This window comes from Convolutriloba macropyga, chromosome 7 (genome assembly GCF_964194025.1).
Source record: "Convolutriloba macropyga chromosome 7, txConMacr16.3, whole genome shotgun sequence".
Lineage (NCBI taxonomy): Eukaryota > Metazoa > Xenacoelomorpha > Acoela > Convolutidae > Convolutriloba > Convolutriloba macropyga.
Window position 1 is genome coordinate 30,204,023 of NC_134474.1, and position 23,314 is coordinate 30,227,336.

The 23,314-nt window shown below is 35.5% G+C and overlaps 1 protein-coding gene across 1 annotated transcript in view; it reads right to left on the reverse strand.

The window, feature by feature from the left end:
- Nucleotides 1-23,314, reverse strand: part of LOC142342766 (uncharacterized) — a 51,589-nt gene that overhangs the window by 25,822 nt on the left and 2,453 nt on the right. The window contains exon 2 of the mRNA XM_075394311.1: nucleotides 10,449-10,669. Within this exon, the coding sequence (XP_075250426.1) occupies nucleotides 10,449-10,669 (221 nt within the window). The remainder of the gene's footprint in view (nucleotides 1-10,448; nucleotides 10,670-23,314) is intronic.

Below are 23,314 nucleotides of genomic sequence, written 5' to 3' on the forward strand. Positions count from 1 at the left end.
CATATACTTAAACCTTCTATAAAAGTGCAAGGAGGCAACAAACGCCCTTAGCACTCAAATCGAATCAATCTGAATATGTTGAAATAAATTTAAACCTTTATTATAAAAGTGCAAGGAGGCAACAAACCCCCCTAGCACTCAAATCTAATCAACCTGAATAGGTCAGCATATACTTAAACCTTTTATAAAAGTGCAAGGCAACAAACCCCCTTAGCACTCCAATCTAATCAACCTGAATACGTTAGCATATACTTAAACCTTTTATAAAAGTGCAAGGAGGCAACAAACCCCCTTAGCACTCAAATCTAATCAATCAGAACATGTTGAAATAAATTTAACATTTTTTAATAAAAGTACAAGGAGGCAACAAACCCCCTTAGCACTCCAATCTTAACAACCTGACTATGTTAGCATACACATAATTCTTTTATATAAGTGCAAGGAGGCAACAAACCCCCTTAGCACTCATATCTAATCAACCTGAATAAGTCAGCATATACATAAACCTTTTATAAAAGTGCAAGGAGGCAACAAACCCCCTTAAAGCACCGTCGAAACAAAGTTAAAACGCAGATTGTTAATGGCTTGTGTTAACATTCAATACATTAGTGCGAGGAGGATCAAACTAGTTTAAAAAATAGGGTCGAAAATGTTGCTTAATTCACCAATTTATTCGACAACAAATGTAAACTCTAAATGATTCATATCTTAAGGTAATTGAATGAACATAGCTGGCAAATTGCCATAAAATAGCCGCAATAGCTTCATAAAACTGTACTCTCAAAAAGAAGGTAAAAAGGCAGACCAAAAAAGAAATTTACTCTTTTAAATTTTGAATGTTAATTTTTCAATAGGAATCTGTATTTACTGCCGTTTCTATTAGCTGCTCTCAAATAACCTTCAATTAGAGGGACAAGCACTTGTGACGAAATAAATAAAAAAAACAAGAGAAGGCCAATAATAGCCTCAGCTATTGCTTCGCGGCTATTAAAAAACAACAAACACAGCCGGCAGAGGGTATTGTAAGTGATGGAGTATAATGAAATACGAGGTAGCAAAAACAAACCGACAAATGTCGGAAGAATTGCTCTTGAACGACAGGTGAGTCAAATTGATTCAATTCCTTTAGTATAGATCAATTTTTCCGTATGGGTGAAAAATAATGAGCGAAAGCATCAAAAAGTCACTTGAAAATTCCAAAAAGAAAAGCGCAAAATTGTCAAGCGAAAGATTTGCATTAAAAAAGGCACACGTTTAAAATAATTTCTATGAACTTCGTTCAAGAGCAATTAAACACGCTATTTTTCAGGTGGTACCAACACTTCGGAGTAATTGTCAAGAAAACCCACATAGAACTTTGCCCTAGAAAGCATTGTGAGGTCGAGATGAAATGTGATCGATACAATCAGATAACCGTAAATATCACATGGCAAAGTTTTGCTACAACTAATAGAGACGGTATCAAAAGGCACACATTATTGGCAGAACAAAAGGCACACAAAATTGGCACAATTCTGTTCTTACAAAATACAAACTTATTTTTCAACTCAAATTTGCTCCAAATTTCAATCAATATTCGGCAACAGTTTTTTACATCATTTGTCTTCTACGTCATTGCACGGGGAAACATAGGGCAATTAAATGAAAAACAACTGTAATTTACTAAAGTAAAGCAACTGTAAATTAGTAAAACCGATAAACTTATTGAAATTAAGCCAGAAAGTCGGGATGACTTATTGGAATGATAACCGTAAATATCACATGGCAAACTTTGGAACCAGATATGACTAGATATCAAACATATGACTAGATATGACTAAATATCTTGACTTATTGGATATGATTTATTAGATTTATATAATCAGATATGATTTATTAGGGTATCGTGGAAACTTTGACTTATTGGAGCCAGATATGACTAGATATCACACATATGTATGTATTAAATTATGTTACATTGTTAAGTTGTCCTGTTTCCAAATTGACGTAATGTTTGAGAGTAAATTTAAAAATCAGAGACAAAAGCAAACATCAAAGCCATGAGTTTACAAACAGTTAAAAACAAACAACATCATCACCAAAGTGCGCTTTGCGGAGCTTTTTCATTGCACATGCGTAGTTTCTTCTGCCTTTAAGAGTCAAATGGACTCCGTCATCCATGAAACTTCTCCGCTTGAACACTTGCCTGTGCAGGTTGAAAGATGGAATGTCCGAATTCTCAAGCAACTTATTGAAACTCTTGATGTGATCATGCGTGTCTTTCAGCCTCCTGAGCACTGTACATAACACCACTTGCGGCTTATGTTCAAGCTTTAAAATCGCCTCACGCAAGGACTTTAACTGATCTAATACATCTTCCGGTGACTCGCCAGGCTTACCATAATGCGACAGGTTGTTTCCACCAACTGCAATTACAATCTTTGGGTAGGACTTCAACGTTGGAATAAATGAATAAAAGTCACTAACAATTCCACCCCCGCGAGAAAAGGTTGACACTCCGTTCATACAAACATTATCAACTATGGAGTCCCCAACCAAAGCTGTGTCCACAGGAAACTCATTAATAAAATTAGTGTACAGGATTTCTGACGTCCGAGCATTGCTGGTTCAAGTCTTGATAATTCGCCCTTGTGCTTGGTGCTTAAACTTCTCTTTGAACTTCTTCTTAGGCTGTGCAATGATATCATTGGAATAAGGCTCTCCCACACGTTTAGGATTCATGCTTTGATCTGAAAGAATAAAGAATGGGTACTGACATATATCCTATCGAAACCGCCTCGATTAGAGCTTTTCAACGATATAACTTTCATATACGGCCATAAGCCCCCCCACCCGGCAACAGACCTTTCCTTTTCCCATCCCTTTCATCACTCCTTTCATCACTCCTTTCCTTCACTCCTTTCATCACTCCTTTCCTTCACTCCATTCCTTCACTCCTTTATAATTATGGATATAACTTCTATACTGAATTCGGATCCAGCACTCTCTATTTCATTCTCGCGGGAGCTTTTGAAACATTCTATTTGGTTTCACATTCAAAGTTATACATGCTTACCCCCGGGAAGTGGGAGGCAGTGAGTGAGCCTCTTTCTGCTGTCACTTGACGAGAGGGCACCTGCATAAGCATGTCACGTGACCGGACGGAGGCGGTAAACGAAAGTTTCACTTCGTCATCTGGGTTAGCCGCTATAATTATGAAGTAAAATAAAATTAAGTAATTCGAGAAGCTCTCTCGATGGGGGATACAGCGCAATTATTCGAACACGATAAAACTTTTAAAAAAGAATTGCAGATTGGTTGGGGGTGGGGGGGTTGGGGGGGGGGGGTGTGGGAGATATGGAGGTGGGGACCGAGGTTTGCGTCCGAAAAAGGCTTATATCTCAAAAACTACTGAACCAAATTTAAAAAATGAATATGTTGTGGAATTTGCATGAACTGGGGCATCAACCTGGCGTTAAAAAAGTTAAAAACTTAAAGGAATCAAAACTCGAAATTTGGCTTATTGGAATTGGCTTATTTTCAACAAAATTTGGAAAATCAAAAAATTAGGCAATGAAATAAAACCGAAACTTTTCAACCCTTCTATAATCGTAAAGAGGATTAAATGGGCAAGAAGATGATATAATATACTTTCAAATACGATGTGTAACAAAAAAGTTATTAAACTGAACAACTTTGAAAATTCGAAAATTTTTCGAAAATCGACCCTGATTTCGGTCTGTACATTGCTCTCGCATTCTCTTGTTTGGCAACCTTTTAAAAAGATAATTATATGGTTGTTGGAAGCGTAAATTCTAGTTTATTTTGCTACCAAAAACATGTATATTTGCCCCTAAAATTTGAGAGAATTTAGTCCAATTTCGACAAAAATGACTAATTTTTGCCCACAAATGGACAGTCTTCTTAAAATTTCGGATAGAAATAAAGAATTTCAAAAAGGTTTCTAAATAGTTTCAGAAAGTACAATATCACGGCAACAAAGTAAGCTATCATACACTTTCTAACTCTTCTTTTTCAAAAAGTTATTAGCAGGCACTTTTCATGAAGTTCGTTATTTTCTTCATCCAATTCGACAGTTCTTTGGAAATTTCGTATACAAATAAGCAAATTGGTTTTTTCCTACAACAATTCAAAAATACCATTATTACGGCAACCAAATGGGCTAATACAGACTTCCTAACTTGTCTTCTTCAAAAAGTTATTAGCAGACACTTTTCATCAAGTTTGTCGTTTTCTTCACCCAATTCGAGAGTTCTTTGAAAATTTTGTAAACAAATCAGCATTTTGGCATTTTCTATTCACAAATTCAAAAAAACTACAGTATCGGAGCAACAAAAGAAGCTGCTATAGACTTTCTAACTCGTCTTCTTCAAAAAGTTATTAACAAACATTTTTCATGAAGTTCGACTTTTTGTTCACTCTCTTGGAGAATCCTTAAAAAATTTGTATGAAATCGAACAATTGGCATTTATTTCTACACAAACTTAAAAGGTGCATTATCACGGCAACAAAATGGTCTATAATAGACTTTCTAATTTGTCGTCTTCAAAAAGTTACAAAAAGTAACAAACGTTTTTAATGAAGTTCGACTTTTTCTTCACTCTTTTGTAGAAATCTCTGAAAAATTTGTATAAAATCCAACTATTGGCATTTATTTCTACACTAACTTAAAAGGTACATTATCACGGCAACAAAATTGGCTATCATAGTCTTTCTAGCTCGTCTTCTTCAAAAAGTTTTTAACAAACGTTTTTCATGAAGTTCGACTTTTTCTAGACTCTCTCTTGGAAAATTCTCTAAAAAATTTGTATAAAATCCAGCACTTGGCATTTATATCTACACAAACCTGAAAAGTACTTTATCATGGCAACAAAAGGGGCTATCATAGATTTTCTAACTCGTCTTCTTCAAAAAGTTATTGACAAACGTTCTTTATGAAGTTCGACTTTTTCTTCACATTCTTGGAAAATTCCATTAAAAATTTGAATAAAATCCAACAATTGGCATTAATTTCTACACCAATTTTAAAAGTAAAATATCACGGCAACAAAATGGGCTATCTTAGACTTTCTAATTCGTCTTCTCCAAAAAGTTATTGACAAACGTTCTTCATGAAGTTCTACTTTTTCTTCACTCTCTTGAAAAACTCTCTAAAAAATTTGTGTAAAATTCAGCAATTGGCATTTATTTCTACACAAATCTAAAAATTACTTTATCACGGCAACAAAATGGTCTATAATAGACTTTCTAATTTGTCGTCTTCAAAAAGTTAGTAACAAACGTTTTTAATGAAGTTCGACTTTTTCTTCACTCTTTTGTAGAAATCTCTGAAAAATTTGTATAAAATCCAACTATTGGCATTTTTTTCTACACTAACTTAAAAGGTACATTATCACGGCAACAAAATTGGCTATCATAGACTTTCTAGCTCGTCTTCTTCAAAAAGTTATTAACAAACGTTTTTCATGAAGTTCGACTTTTTCTAGACTCTCTCTTGGAAAATTCTCTAAAAAATTTGTATAAAATCTAGCACTTGGCTTTTATTTCTACACAAACCTAAAAAGTACTTTATCATGGCAACGAAAGGGGCTATCATAGATTTTCTAACTCGTCTTCTTCAAAAAGTTATTGACAAACGTTATTCATGAAGTTCGACTTTTTCTTCACTCTCTTGAAAAATTCTCTAACAAATTTGAATAAAATCCAACAATTGGCATTAATTTCTAGACAAATTTAAAAATTACTAATCACGGCAACAAAATGTGCTATCATAGACTTTCTAATTTGTCGTCTTCAAAAAGTTAGTAACAAAAGTTTTTAATGAAGTTCGACTTTTTCTTCACTCTCTTGGAAAATTCTCTAAAAAAATTGTGTAAAATTCAGCAATTGGCATTTATTTCTACACAAACCTAAAAATTACTTTATCACGGCAAAAAAATGGTCTATAATAGACTTTCTAATTTTTCGTCTTCAAAAAGTTAGTAACAAACGTTTTTAATGAAGTTCGACTTTTTCTTCACTCTTTTGTAGAAATCTCTGAAAAATTTGTATAAAATCCAACTATTGGCATTTATTTCTACACTAACTTAAAAGGTACATTATCACGGCAACAAAATTGGCTATCATAGACTTTCTAGCTCGTCTTCTTCAAAAAGTTATTAACAGACGTTTTTCATGAAGTTCGACTTTTTCTAGACTCTCTCTTGGAAAATTCTCTAAAAAATTTGTATAAAATCCAGCACTTGGCATTTATTTCTACACAAACCTAAAAAGTACTTTATCATGGCAACAAAAGGGGCTATCATAGATTTTCTAACTCGTCTTCTTCAAAAAGTTATTGACAAACGTTCTTTATGAAGTTCGACTTTTTCTTCACTCTCTTGGAAAATTCTCTTAAAAATTTGAATAAAATCCAAGAATTGGCAATAATTTCTACAACAATTTTAAAAGTAAAATATCACGGCAACAAAATGGGCTATCTTAGACTTTCTAATTCGTCTTCTTCAAAAAGTTATTGACAAACGTTCTTCATGAAGTTCGACTTTTTCTTCACTCTCTTGAAAAATTCTCTAAAAAATTTGTGTAAAATTCAGCAATTGGCATTTATTTCTACACAAACCTAAAAAGTACTTTATCATGGCAACAAAAGCGTCTATCATAGATTTTCTAACTCGTCTTCTTCAAAAAGTTATTAATAAACGTTCTTTATGAAGATCGACTTTTTCTTCACTCTCTTGGAAAATTCTCTTAAAAATTTGATTAAAATCCAACAATTGGCATTAATTTCTTCACAAATTTAAAAAATTAAATATCACGGCAACGAAATGGGCTATCATAGACTTTCTAACTCGTCTTCTTCAAAAAGTTATTGACAAACGTTCTTCATGAAGTTCGACTTTTTCTTCACTCTCTTGGAAAATTCTCTAAAAAAATTGTGTAAAATCCAGCAATTGGCATTTATTTCTACACAAACCTAAAAAGTACTTTATCACGGCAACAAAAGGGACTATCATAGATTTTCTAACTCGTCTTCTTCAATAAGTTATGAACAAACGTTCTTCATGAAGTTCGACTTTTTCTTCACGCTCTTGGAAAGTTCTCTGAAAAATTTGTATAAAATCCAGCAATTGGCCTTTATTTCTACACAAACCTAAAAAGTACTTTATCACGGCAACAAAAGGGACTATCATAGATTTTATAACTCGTCTTCTTCGATAAGTTATGAACAAACGTTCTTCATGAAGTTCGACTTTTTCTTCACGCTCTTGGAAAGTTCTCTGAAAAATTTGTATAAAATCCAGCAATTGGCATTTATTTCTACACAAACCTAAAAAGTACTTTATCACGGCAACAAAATGGACTATCATAGATTTTCTAACTCGTCTTCTTCAATAAGTTATGAACAAACGTTCTTCATGAAGTTCGACTTTTTCTTCACTCTCTTGGAAAATTCTCTAACAAATTTGAATAAAATTCAACAATTGGCATTAATTTCTAGACAAATTTAAAAATTACTAATCACGGTAACAAAATGGGCTATCATAGCCTTTCTAACTCGTCTTCTTCAAAAAGTTATGAACAAACGTTCTTCATGAAGTTCGACTTTTTCTTCACGCTCTTGGAAAGTTCTCTGAAAAATTTGAATAAAATCCAACAATTGGCATTAATTTCTTCACAAATTTAAAAAGTTAAATATCACGGCAACGAAATGGGCTATCATAGACTTTCTAACTCGTCTTCTTCAAAAAGTTATTGACAAACGTTCTTCATGAAGTTCGACTTTTTCTTCACTCTCTTGGAAAATTCTCTAAAAAAATTGTGTAAAATCCAGCAATTGGCATTTATTTCTACACAAACCTAAAAAGTACTTTATCACGGCAACAAAAGGGACTATCATAGATTTTCTAACTCGTCTTCTTCAATAAGTTATGAACAAACGTTCTTCATGAAGTTCGACTTTTTCTTCACTCTCTTGGAAAATTCTCTAACAAATTTGAATAAAATCCAACAATTGGCATTAATTTCTAGACAAATTTAAAAATTACTAATCACGGCAACAAAATGGGCTATCAAAGACTTTCTAACTCGTCTTCTTCAAAAAGTTATGAACAAACGTTCTTCATGAAGTTCGACTTTTTCTTCACGCTCTTGGAAAGTTCTCTGAAAAATTTGTATAAAATCCAGCAATTGGCATTTATTTCTACACAAACTTAAAAATTACTTTATCACGGCAACAAAATGGGCTATCATAGATTTTCTAACTCGTCTTCTTCAAAAAGTTATGAACAAACGTTCTTTATGAAGTTCGACTTTTTCTTCACTCTCTTGGAAAATTCTCTTAAAAATTTGAATAAAATCCAACAATTGGCATTAATTTCTACACCAATTTCAAAAGTAAAATATCACGGCAACAAAATGGGCTATCATAGACTTTCTAACTCGTCTTCTTTAAAAAGTTATTGACAAACGTTCTTCATGAGGTTCGACTTTTTCTTCACTCTCTTGGAAAATTCTCTAAAAAAATTGTGTAAAATCCAGCAATTGGCATTTATTTCTACACAAACCTAAAAATTACTTTATCACGGCAACAAAGGGGACTATCATAGTTTTTCTAACTCGTCTTCTTCAATAAGTTATTGACAAACGTTCTTCATGAAGTTCGACTTTTTCTTCACTCTCTTGGAAAATTCTCTAACAAATTTGAATAAAATCCAACAATTGGCATTAATTTCTAGACAAATTTAAAAATTACTAATCACGGCAACAAAATGGGCTATCAAAGACTTTCTAACTCGTCTTCTTCACAAAGTTATGAACAAACGTTCTTCATGAAGTTCGACTTTTTCTTCACGCTCTTGGAAAGTTCTCTGAAAAATTTGTATAAAATCCAGCAATTGGCATTTATTTCTACACAAACTTAAAAATTACTTTATCACGGCAACAAAATGGGCTATCATAGATTTTCTAACTCGTCTTCTTCAAAAAGTTATGAACAAACGTTCTTTATGAAGTTCGACTTTTTCTTCACTCTCTTGGAAAATTCTCTTAAAAATTTGAATAAAATCCAACAATTGGCATTAATTTCTACACCAATTTCAAAAGTAAAATATCACGGCAACAAAATGGGCTATCATAGACTTTCTAACTCGTCTTCTTTAAAAAGTTATTGACAAACGTTCTTCATGAGGTTCGACTTTTTCTTCACTCTCTTGGAAAATTCTCTAAAAAAATTGTGTAAAATCCAGCAATTGGCATTTATTTCTACACAAACCTAAAAATTACTTTATCACGGCAACAAAGGGGACTATCATAGTTTTTCTAACTCGTCTTCTTCAATAAGTTATTGACAAACGTTCTTCATGAAGTTCGACTTTTTCTTCACTCTCTTGGAAAATTCTCTAACAAATTTGAATAAAATCCAACAATTGGCATTAATTTCTAGACAAATTTAAAAATTACTTTATCACGGCAACAAAATGGGCTATCATAGACTTTCTAACTCGTCTTCTTCAAAAAGTTATGAACAAACGTTCTTCATGAAGTTCGACTTTTTCTTCACGCTCTTGGAAAGTTCTCTGAAAAATTTGTATAAAATCCAGCAATTGGCATTTATTTCTACACAAACCTAAAAATTACTTTATCACGGCAACAAAATGGGCTATCATATATTTTCTAACTCGTCTTCTTCAAAAAGTTATGAGCAAACGTTCTTCATGAAGTTCGACTTTTTCTTCACGCTCTTGGAAAGTTCTCTGAAAATTTGTATAAAATCCAGCAATTGGCATTTATTTCTACACAAACCTAAAAATTACTTTATCACGGCAACAAAATGGGCTATTATAGACTTTCTAACTCGTCTTCTTCAAAAAGTTATGAACAAACGTTCTTCATGAAGTTCGACTTGTTCTTCACTCTCTTGGAAAATTCTCTGAAAAATTTGTATAAAATCCAACAATTGGCATTTATTTCTACACAAACTTAAAAGGTGCATTATCATGGCAACAAAATGGTCTATAATAGACTCTAACTTGTCGTCTGAAGATTGCGATTTTGAGTGTTTTTGATCAGAGTGGTCAGCTGGGGAGATGGTCTCGTCTGAGTCTGATCAGAGGCTACTTGGGTCTGAAATTGGGTCTGATCATAGTCTGATTATGGTCTGGACAATGGTCTGATTTTGGGTCTGGACCATGGTCTGGAGATGGTCTGATCAGAACTCCTTCGGTCTGGAAAGTCTGATCAGAACACTTTGAGTCTGGAAAGTCTGATCAGAGACAATTTCGGTCTGGAAAGTCTGATCAGAGACAATTTCGGTCTGGAAAGTCTGATCAGAGATAATTTTGGTCTGGAAAGTCTGATCAGAAGCAAATTTGGGTCTGGACCTCAACCTGGGTTCCTATTCCTAATAAATTTGTTTTCAGATTTCGCGAGTCTTGTTGAGCTGTTTTTACCTTTCAGGAGCAGTGCATCTACCCAAAGCGGCTGCTAGTGAGAGAACCCTGCCCTTGAACAAATCCACTGGAACGTTTGCCACTGCCGATGATGTGAAATTGTCACCAGTTGAAGAAGTTGTTTGTGATTGGGACAGATTGAGGATGGTTGCTTCTAACTGCTGTATTTTGGCATCTTTTTCCGAGAGTTTCCTTTTCAGTTCTATAGTTTCAAAGGGATTCTAAAAAATGCACAAGCTGTTATTTCTATCAATATTAGTATGTTAGCTCTACAAAACACCTTTTTGTGTCTGCATATGCTTGGGTTTTGTTATGCTCATACACAATGAGTATAGTCAATTGAATTGCAAATGCTCTCGTACAAGTTGAGATAGGCACTTGCGCCGCGAATGGCAAGTTTAGTTGTTACGTTCAAATGATTATTTTACAGAATGGGCAATCGCGATGCGATTGACTCTAGTCGAACTGCTGAGCTCAAATGAGAAGCGTTTGCAAGAATTAAATTAAACTGAGCGTTAGCGCTGCAAATTGGAGAATGAGATTAAGAATGATACAATTTAAGAAAGAAAGTTTGTTCAAAGTTTAATCATGCATAACGGAAGCAACTCTTGGATTTGTTTATATCGTGAACGAATGTATTTCCTTTACAGACAGAGTGAACAGACAAAAACTACTAAAATGGGAGGAAGTATACATCAACTGAACTTAAATGGCATTTGCCCTTCAAATGGAATTTATAACAACTAAATAAAATAAAATACGGATATGGATACATGAAGGGTATCCATTGCCGTATGACATTTCCCCCTCTTGGAGAGAAAATAAATTACTAATTAAAATCAGAAAATTAATAAATATTCACCGGTTACTAAGTAATAAAATATTAAATAATAAATAAAATAAAAGTTTATGGAGTAAAAGTTTTTTAACGATCTTGCAATATTACTGGCTGTAGAGATACATGACCGTCCTGATGAAACAACACTCACATCATCCGTTTGTCTCTTATTACGTTTAATCTTTTTGTCACCAGTGTTTTTTCGAATAAGATCTCGCTTGTGTTTCTGGATTTTTTGTTCGAGGGTTTTTTCGTTGATCTTTTTCGGACGTCGCTCTATATATTGTGTGAGTTCAGTTTCTCTTTCAGCCCGTGTCCCAAATTTAGCGATATCTGAGTTCCTAACCCGTACTTCTTGTTTGTGTGGCTCTTTTATCACACTCGTCGTGGGGCTTACTTTGCACACAGTGCTTCCTGGTGCTAGCACCTCATATAGGCCATCGAGGTTCTTCTTTTGACGTTGGTTTTCGTGTAGCTTGCGAGCCAACTTCACCTGCACGCTACGTTCCGAGCAAGGGATTGGGCGGCAAACGGCGTCTGAACTAATGAAACGTTCTTCTCCGTCGTTTCGTTTCTCTTGCTCATTTCTTGCAAGGGTAGTTGCGGCGCAAATGACACGCTCAATCTCCGTGTCAGAACATAGAGCCGTATCCGCCCACTGTTCTTCTGTCAGGTAGGAGTGGCCCGGAATTGTATCTTCGTCTAAATAATAATTAATTATTGCATTATAATTGAGATTTTTACTATCAGATTTTGTTGTGATATTTGATATAGGTGTGTTACATTTTCTACCGAAGTGTGCTTCAAATGGTGTGATATTTATTGTTTTTTGTTTTGATATTCTTAATCGTTGTATTATTGCTTTTAGTGACCTTTCTAAATTAAATTTTTTATTTAATTGTGATTTCATGCAAGATAATTGTCGTTCAATTGTTTGAATAATACGTTCTACTAATCCAATTGCTCTATGGTCATTCGCTGGTTCATATATAGGTGTAATATTATTTTCAGTACAAAATATCTCAAACTTTTTTCCTGTGAAGCATCTATCTTGATCTAATCTAATAGTTCTTGGTACTCCGTGTTGATATATATATATATATATATATATATATATATATTGATTTAAGAATTTGATTACATTTGAGCCTAATGCATTATTTACTATTTCTGCTGTAGGGTATTTAGAATATCTATCTATACTTGTAAAAAAATATTGCTCTATGCCTTTCTCATTTAAAATTGGTCCACCAAAGTCTAATTGTATTTCGTCGTTTGGTTCATTACATTTAGGTAGAAGTGCCCATTTGCGGTGCGGAATCACTGATTTGAGGTTCTTACCAATATCCGTGCAAGCTTTGCACTCACTGGCTTTTGCCAGTATATCTCTGTGGATGTAGGGCCACCAGATATTTTGGGCTAGGGAGAGCATGGCGAAACTGCCTGGGTGTGTGGAGTGAATATCTTCCAGCACCGCGTCCTTAATGGATTTTGGTATGGCAATTCTCTCGTCAAGGCAGACACACCCATGTTTCACCCATGTTTCACGCACGTTTTTCCAAAAAGAGAAGAGATAGGGGCTTATCTCCTGCAATCGATCCGCGTCGTTTCTGATCACACAGTCCCTCACTTCCTTTAGTATCGCATCCTTTCCTGTCAGTATGGCCAAGAACTTCTTACTGAACACTTTATTGAGTGTCTCAGTAAACATAATGTCGTCGGCCTCCTCTATCATACATTTCTGTGTGTGATGTTGTATTGGATCCGGGTGTTGAAGGAGTCGTGTCTGAGAAGGTTACTCTCGCCTTCGTAGGGGTTGATTTAGAGTGGGTTGCTTTGGCCTTTGACATTGTTTTTATACTGTTTATTGAATTGTTTGATAGGAGAGATTTAGTGTGGTTATTCACAAAGTAGTGTTTTGTAGGCTGAACTTGGGGAAAAAGCGAGTCATTTTTGTGTAAGTGTTAGTTATACTTAGGAATTTGTGCTTTCGCGCTTAATTCAGTGTTATTAGGTGGATTACTTGATTTAATACCATTAATGGGCTGCATTGGGGATAATTGTTCAGATTGTTCACATTCTTTACTGTCTGACATTTGCACCTCCTTTGCAGCGAATTTGTTAATGGAATGTGAACTATTGACTTTACGATTATTTAGTGCAAATTGTAATTTTGTAACTTTAAGTGGCATTTGCGACGCAAATGGGTGTTCAGAATGTGAATTAATTTTAGAATTGGGGAGTGTTAATTGCGGTACGAATGGTGTTTTCAATGGTGAAGTAGTTAATTGTGATGCAAACGCTTCCTTGCAATTAGGTGAACTAACACTTAGTGATGTGGGTAATTGCGGTGCGAATGGTCGTTTTACTTTTTGCAAAGGCAAATTTGACTTTAAAATGCTTTTAGTTTTTTTTAGTTGCTGTCTGTTTATTTATAATTAGATGTTTCATTGAATCACGGATTTTTGAAATTGCTGCTACAACAAAATGTTCGTCGTATGTAGATATCTTTTTGGCTCTGGCAAATGGGTTCCTGGAAATGTAGTCAACGAGGCCCATCTTTGCACCTGGCATATGTTCAATTGTGAAATTGTACGGAAGTAATCTATCGATCCATCGAGACAGTCGACTATTGTATGATTTGTTAGATCGATGTTCTTTAAGTATGGACAATAGGGCTCTCTGATCCGTCACTACCGTAAAATTTTTTCCGCACAAATAGTATTTAAAACAGTCAATTGACCAAACTATCCCCAACAGTTCCAATTCATTGACACTGTAGCGTTCTTCCGTTGAATTGAGAAATTGTTACGCAAATGCTATTGGCTTCCAACCATCTGGTGTGTTTTGTTCTAATGCTGCCCCCAATCCTGAACGTGAAGCATCACATTTTACGCGAACATCCAATTTTGGATTGTAATGGCTATTTTCTGTACTGTTTGCGATTTTTTCTTTAATCAGATTAAAATGTTTCGTGTGTTCATCTGTCCAGATGAATTTTACAGATTTCTTTAAAAGTGGTCTAAGAGGGTGACATAATTGTGCTAAATGTGGTATAAATTTGCCGATGTAATGTAATGACCCTAGAAATGATCTAAGTCGTTTTAGTGTTGTTGGTGGTGGTATTGTTAAAATTGCTGCTGTTTTGCTTTCTAAAGGTGATATTCCAGTCTGTGTAAATTTATAACCTAGCCATTCTATTTCCGATTTAGCAAAGTGACATTTCTGGAGGTTAATTCTTAAGTTATCGTCATCTAATATTTTGAGAAACTTGTAAACGTATGCTAAATGGTCTGCTTCAGTGCCGGTACTAACGATTATGATATCGTCCAAGAAACAGTATGTGTTTTTCCAGCCTATGAGTGTGTAATCCATAGCTTTTTGGAATTCTGCCGGCATATCTGTAAGTCCATAAATCCAGTTTTGAATCTATATGTACCAGTAGATTCGCCACATATGATGTTAAAATTACAGTGTTTTGCTGTGTCGTGATGCAATTTTTGTTGACTATATGCATACTTTAAGTCTAATTTGGTGAAATATGCTTGTTGGCCGTTTTGTGTATTTCTAAGGTGTTGTGAGATGGTATCAATTAACATTTCGATATTAGGCATTTGGTATTTATTTTTATGTATTGCCTTATTTAGTACTTTAGAATCTAATGCGAGCTTTATCGACTGATCTTTTTTTTAATGTGATTACGATCGGGGAGATAAAATGTTCGTCAGAGCAACTAGATAGTTTTTCGATATGACCTTCAGTCTGTAATCTTTCTAATTCTTCTGACACTCTGGGTTGTAGATTTATCGGAACACGTCGACCTTTTTGATGCTTTGCTGTAAACTTTTGATGATATTTTGATTTCGCTACATGTGTTTTAGATAAGCAAATTCTTGATACTAGATGTGGAAATTGCGTCGCGATTGTCTCTTTAATTTTACATGTAGAATTATTGATGTTATAAACACATTTACCAGTTTCTGGTTGTTGTTGAACAACTGCAAGTCCCAATGTAGTGAACAGATCTGTTCCGATGATATTTTTGTGCCCATCGTCTACCACAGTCAGCATCGCTGATGTGTCTTTCCATTGATTGTAGATTACTGTGGTTTCCAAGTGCCCAATGACTTTGATTGGTTCGTTTGAGAAAGTTTTCAAATTCCTTTTTTCTGTTGTATCTGTCCATTTGGCTGATTTTGTGGATCGGATGATTTTGTTCACTAAACTTTTTGTTATGATGCTGACGGCACTTCCAGAGTCAATCATAGCAGATGTTCTTATTTCCCCCATTTGCACTTCCACATTCAGTGGTTCCAATTGATGAACTGGATCAGAAGAAATCGCCGCTACATAGTCATCTGAATCACTATCATAGTTTGAATCGTACACCTGTTCATACAATTGTTGATAGCTTTTTACATAGTTGGCGAATTCTTCATCGTCACTTTTTTCCGGCAATTGATCGAATTGGTTTACATTTGATTTTTGAGTTTTCTGTATCGGATTCTGCGAACTTTTCGGTTTGCGGCATTTTCTGGCAAAATGACCCATAATACCACAATTATTACATTTCTTACCATTCGCGGGACAGATCTGCTTATGATTGTGACTCCAACGGAGACCACAATTTATACAAACACTTGTATATTGATAATTTTGAAGGACAGTTGGGTAGCGTGTGAAGTCTCGTTTTGTTGAAGGTCCATTCGCGTTGCGATTGCGTACTGGGTTACTATTAATGAAATTCACAGAAGTAGCACCTGACATCAAGTTTTGGTTTATTTTCTGCTGATTCTGTGCTCCCATTTCCATTTGTATGGCTATCTCCAATGCTTTTGGTGGTTCTACTGTTTCCTTCAACAATTCCTTTTGTGTCTCGTGATCAAGCATATTCAATATGAATGCATCACGGATCAATGTAGTCTCTTCACTACCCAGAGTGCAATTTTCCGCCAATTCTATGAGGCGACCATAGAAACTTTCCACCGACTCTCCTTTCTGCTGCTTACATGAGTAGAAAACGAAACGATCGTAAGTTATATTACGAACCTTTGTGAATGATTCCTCCATTGCCCGCCACAAGTCTTTAAAAGGTTGTTTCTCTATCTGAAAATGAGGCTATTTACTCTTGAAAATCCGCCGTCCCTCTGAACCAATGCTCAGATATAGCAACGATATCGTCTTCTGCTCACAAATTTCCCACGGTTTGTCTCCACAGAGAATCCCAATTTCTTCAACCTTTTTGCAACGGTTTTGCCAGTTTACTTTCAATTGCTGATTTGGAACTTTACGATCTCTTTCCGTTGCCTGTGTGTGGTTTTCTACCGGTTCTTCGTAGGTAGGTTCAGGCGGGTAAGTCACCGTTGAAGGGGGATCATTTAACAGGGTGTCTAATTGTATCCCTTCCTTAGCAAGTAGAGCCAGTTTCCATTGTTGCGTCCATTTTTCCCACGTCAGAGGAGGTGTTGCTGTCGGTTTCTCCCAAAATGCTTCTATGTGCAGTGGTGTTTTCTTTGAGTCCGCTGCTGACTGCGCCATGTTATACTCATACACAATGAGTATAGTCAATTGAATTGCAAATGCTCTCGTACAAGTTGAGATAGGCACTTGCGCCGCGAATGGCAAGTTTAGTTGTTACGTTCAAATGATTATTTTGAAGAATGGGCAATCGCGGTGCGATTGACTGTAGTCGAACTACTGAGCTCAAATGAGAAGCGTTTGCAAGAATTAAATTAAACTGAGCGTTAGCGCTGCAAATTGGAGAATGAGATTAAAAATGATACAATTTAAGAAAGAAAGTTTGTTCAAAGTTTAATCAAGCATAACGGAAGCAGCTCTTGGATTTGTTTATATCGTGAACGAATGTATTTCCTTTACAGACAGAGTGAACAGACAAAAACTACTGAAATGGGAGGAAGTATACATCAACTGAACTTAAATGGCATTTGCCCTTCAAATGGAATTTATAACAACTAAAAAAAATAAAATACGGATATGGATACATGAAGGTTATCCATTGCCGTATGACAGGTTTTTCATGCGGAATCAGATTTCTGTCGCAAAAAGTTTTCTGCATCAATTGATGCAAAACTTCTAAAAGGGTATCTAGATTGACCTAAAACCACCATCCAAACAAAGTCATTTTTGCTCAAGACATTAGGTGTAATGCTTCCAATTTCCCTGCGATAAGACATAACTACAACCGAGGTTACATCATAATTAAATCAAATTGAATTAAGATTGAGTTAAAACTATCTAAATGGACAGCCGAAGTAAATTTTGTTTGTTCAAACATTGAAACTCAAAAACGCTCTAGAAATCCGATATTGTGATAACTACTAACCCAGTCGAGCTACCACAACCCGAGCGTTCAAAAACATCGACTACAAATAAAAAACAATCAGATAGATTTGGAGAACCTATCCTCACAAAATTGTTTGAAAAAGAGTGGGGATGTGTTAAATCAACATAAAGAAACTTGGAAGATTTTTTTGTTAGAGTTTCACAAAGCAACAGAATGATAGGTCGAAAGATAATGATAGCGCCTTGTGATATCCCTTACTACTGAGATATGTATTTGAGCCACGAATACGTAATAATTTAATAACGATGGATTCGAGGTGCGAATCCACTGTATTCTGTGAAGTGTAGGATTACAGCTCTCAATTTTATCTGACAATAGTGTTACGAATGCAGCACTATTTTATGGACGTGAAATTCTGTCTCGAATCCTTATTGAGCTATTCTGGTGTCAGAACAGGAGAGACTGAGAACAACTGAATTTCAGAGATTGAGTGACGAGAATGAAAGATACTTTTTAATAGTAAGTGCGAAAGTGTGATCATACTGAAAACTTGACTCTACAGTAGGCAGTAAAGTTTTACATATGTGAATACATATATGAAGAAAATTTTTAACTTAACAAACCCAGGGACAACGAATAATTTAGTACACTTTGTAGGTTATGTACAATCGTACCACATATCCGCGGCTTTGACAAATTTCAAACTGCAAACATTAAATTGTTTATAATAATAATAACATATGTACTGGTTACTATAATTAATATTTTAACACTCACACTAGCAACTAGAATTGCAACAATTTAGGAGATCTGGAGTTGTAATGGCTTTCCAAGTGAAATTAAAAGATAATGTAAACCATTAACGTTTACAAATAAATTTAAACGGATGACGTAAATTAAGAGGCAAATGCAGCACAATGGTAACGTCATTTATATTAACAAATTTATCAAAACAAATGATAATAACATGATTTTAATCACAGCAGAATTGTACAACAAATGAAATAAATCAACAATTTAATTAAATCTTGCGACTAAGAAATGAAATTGAAAATTAGCTGGAAAAGATTTGAGTTTACTGATTATGATGACAAGTCAATTAACAGGTTTTTTAATTTGGTTTTGAGCATCGAAAACACTCATGCTGACCTCAAGTTCTTAGTCAGCATAATCATACTCTTCTGGAGACCAAATCCGACTGGTTGAGGTTCTGGTGGGCTTACAACCGGTAATTCAAAGGACGTTTCAATTGCTAGTGGTTGCAAGGCCTCCTCCTGAATTACCGTTTCAATTACTGGATTATTCTGTTTTTGGCGTTTAGGGGCCGGCATTGGTTTTGGGATTGCTTACTGAACACACCGAATCGAATCGAAATTACTCTGGAGCTTTCCTAGTTCTCTTACATTTTGAAGTTGTGGGGTTGACAGTCGAAGAGGCCGCTGAAGAAGCTGCTATCGACAAGGCGTTTAAGGTAATCGGTGTGGTGATGACTTGCGTAAGCAACTTGTTCCGACTAGACGTTTCTTTGGCTTTGGAGACGACATAGCCTTAGAAATATTGCTATTCGCCGAAGAAATTCCAGAAGCAATATCGGCTTGAGGCTGTCGATGTCTGATCTTTATATCCCCTTTGTGTTTTTTCTGGAGTTCCTTTCGAATGCTGAGCGATTTTCCTTTTTGTTGTCTTATCATACGGAAGTTGTTTTCTTTGAGCATATTGCCAGAGCTCCGTATTACGCTCCGCCCCTGTCCCAAACTTAGCAATATCGCTATTGCGCACTTTGATCTCTTGTACACCTGGCTCTTTGATTGCTGTTGTTGTAGGGGATGTTCGGACGACCGTACTGCCGGGTGCTAGCGTCTCCCAAATTCCCCTCGAATCCAGCTTCGACGCTTGGAGACTTTTCGAGCCAACTTTAGTTCTAAAGATCGTTCAATGCGTGGTATCGGGTTTGACAATTTCGGGTGTAGAATAAATCTGGAAATTGATTGGTTCTTGTCCCATTATATCGTCTACCCGCGTCCACTTGAGCCTTTGTCATGGCTTTTTCGATTAGAATGTCGCTCCTTTCTCCAGTTACCCAGCCCTTGTTGTCCAGGTAATCTTCTACTGGGACTGTGTCAGCGTTTAAATAGTGATTGAGAATATTTTCATATGACAGATTAGATGACTTTGGTATCGTACTTATACTACAAAGTGATGTGTTCGTCTTTTGTATGCATATACGTAATTGATAGACTATTGACTTTACGGCTTCTTTAATTGTGAATGTGTTATTTTTATTAGCTAATTTCATGCAGCTTAGTCGCCTTTTAATTGTTTGTATCAAACGCTCTACTAATCCAATAGTCCTGTGATCGTTAACAGGAGCGGTAATAATGTTGATATTGTTTTGTTCGCAAAAATTGTTAACTTTATATCCAATTAAACAACGTGCTTGGTCTAATCTAATATTTCGGGGAACTCAATTAATCTGTATATATTCATCAAGAAATTGGATTACATTAGGTCCACTAGCTTTATCAAAAACTTCAACTGTAGGATAATTAGAGAAACCGTCAATACATGCGAGAAAAGGTTTATCTTGAAAGATATGTCTTTTCCACTGATAATTGGTCCAACAAAGTCTAGATGAATTTCTTTGTTAGGTGCAGAAAAATTTAATAAAGGTTGCCATTTCGATGCTGGAATTACGGGCTTTAGAGTCTTACCGATTTCAGTGCAGGGTTTGCACTGTGTGGCATTATTGAGGATTTCCCTATGCACATAGGGCCAAAATGCATATGGGCCTAGGGTAGTCATAAACCAACTGACTGGATGGTAAGATGCGAGGATTCGCGGACCGCGTCTTGTATAGAGTGTGGTATAGCCAAACGTTCATCCACACAGACATATCCTGAGCAAACATGCAAGTCCCTCTAGTACGAGTGGAGGTAGGGTTTGACCTCTTTACATCGTTGTTCATCATCTTGAAGGATGCACTCTCTCACTTCTTTCAAGATTGCATCTTTACTTGTAAGCACTGCGAGAAATCCTTTCGTGAACAATTGGGTCAGGTTGTTCTCAAAGATCTCCTCCTTCGAAAGCCCCTAGTTTGGTGGTGCTGGGCCCTCGTTTGAAGAACGGGTGGAATTGACCGCCGGATTGGGTGTAGACTTGGAAGTTACTCTGCTGATGTTTTGGGGGTGTTTGTTGAGCAGCATTTGAGGAACTCATGTCTGAGTTTTTGAAAGGCTGGATTTGTGCTGTGTTTACAGAGTGAGAGAGAAGCAACGAATTTGTGTGGAGATTTAAGAAGAAAGCAATTTGGAGTGGTTTGTTTGGTGGGCTATTGAGGCACGTGTGGAATGTGTGTGGGATTTACGCTGTTAAAGAGCTGTGATTGATAGTCTTGTGGTGTGGTATTTATATAAATTGATGCAATCTCGTCACAAATTCGAGAAAATGTTGCAACCGCAAATTCCTTGTCATGTTTGTTTGTAACTTTTGCTTTTTGATTTGTTTTGCAAGAAATATAATCTACCAGCCCCACTTTCGCGCCTGGTATATGTTCAACATTTAAATCACTAGGTAAAAATCGATCTACACAAAGCGTTAAATGACTATTAAAAGACTTGTTAGATCTGTGTTCCTTCATTATTGAAAGAAATGCCCGATGATCTGTAATGACTGAATGATTTTCCAAACAAGTAAAGTTAAAAATACTCAACAGACTACACCACTCCTAGTATTTTTGATTCATTGTTACTATAACGTAACTCATTTGAGTTCAGGAAACGAGACAAGAATGCAACTGTATGCCAACCTGTTGGTGATCGTTGTTCTAGTGCAGCTCCTAATCCAGCTCTAGATGCATCGCATTTGTTTCGGGTTTTCAAGAGTGGATTATAATGTGTATTCTCTGTGGCGTTTGCTACTTTGTTTTTAATATTTTGGGAATGAGTTTCAAGTTCATCATTCCAAATAAATTTTGCGTTATTGTTAAGTGAAGGTTGAAATGGATGACATAATTGAGAAAGATTAGGGCTGAATTTACGAAGGTAATGTACAGAGCCTAAAAATGATCGTAATTGTTTTAAATTTTTAGGTGCTGTTAATTTTATAATTGCTGATGTTTCAGTTTCAAATGGAGCGATTCCAAATTGGGAAAATTTATAACCTAAACATTCTATTTCAGTTTTAGCGAAGTGACATTTGGGTAAGTTTATTCTCAAATTATCCTTGTCTAATTTTTTAAGTCAATTTTAGACTAAATCGTCTAGAAAGCAATGAGTATTATCTAGCCCAACTAGTGTGTAATCAATTACTTTTTGGAATAGCGCTGACATGTCAATTAACCCATAAAATCCTCACCCTCACCGCTAACAATGTTAAAGTTGCAATGCTGAGCGGTTTCCGGGTCTAAGTTTAGTTGGCTGCATGCGTATTTCTAATCCAGTGTTGAGAAATAAGCTGTTTCATGTGATGCGTTTGTGTTTAAATTTTGTTGTATCGTGTCAATTAGGTTATCAAAATTAGGCATTTGATATTTACTTTTCTGTATAGATTTTTTCAAAATCTTGAAGTCTAAAGCCAGTTTAACTGTTTTATCTCTCTTCACAGTGATAACAATTGGGGATATGAAGTTTTTATCAGAAAAACTATATAACTTTGTAATGTGCTTTTCATCTAATAGATTTTTAAGTTCTGTGTTAAATGTAGGTTGAAGATTAATAGGTAATCAGCGTCTTTTTCGATGTGTTGGTTTGAAATTTTTTTGAAATGTAGATTTAACTGAGTGTTTTAGTGATTTAACAATTCGAGAGATTAAAACAGGGAAGTCAAATGCTATTTGTTTCTTGATTAAACTTTGATTTTCATCAAAATTTGAGACTTGTTTAGGTGGTGTGAGTGATAAACCAAGCTGGGAGAAAAGATCTGGCCCAATTATTGGTCTATGACCCTCTTCAACGACTCTAACATTATTTGGTCTTTAACCAATCGTTACATTTTAAAGATGTATTAATTAGTCCGATGATCTTGATTAATTTAAAGGAGAAAGTCTTCAGCTCATGCATCTCCAGAGATTGTACCCAAAAGCTTTCTTGACAATTCGATACTACTGCGTTTGCTAGACCTCTGTTAATGATAGCACAAACGATCCCCGAACCCACTAATGCTTTCGTCGCTGTATTTCTGATGCGAATGCTCATATTAACTTGTTCCACTTCTCTGATATCGTCACTATCAGAGATTATAGCCACACAATTGTCATCTAATTAGTCATAATCGAAATCATAGTTGGCTTCACAAGTACTATGTTTTTGGAACATCGTCTCGATTTGATTTAATTGCTCTCCTGCGGTGGCGGAAGTACCGACCGTTGCTGCTTTTGAGGTAGTATCATCTACGCTGTGGACCCCTGGTTTTGGCTTCGTCTGTAATTTTGTCTTTCTGCAATCTTTTGCAAAATGATTCGCAATTCCAAAGTTTTTGCAGTTTATTTCACGAACAGGGCAGTTTTAACGATGACTAGCTGACCATCCATAACTACAGTTAGGGCAGATTGTAGGTTTGACAAAATTATTCGTCGAGGGTCTGGATCTGTTCCAAGGATTTTGAATGTTGCTGATGGACATATTCACTACCTCAATTGAAGTTCAATGAGCAGCTGTTCATGATATTTTCAACTGATTTTGGATACCCATCTCAATATTTATCGCCACGTCTAAGGATTTTTTAGCC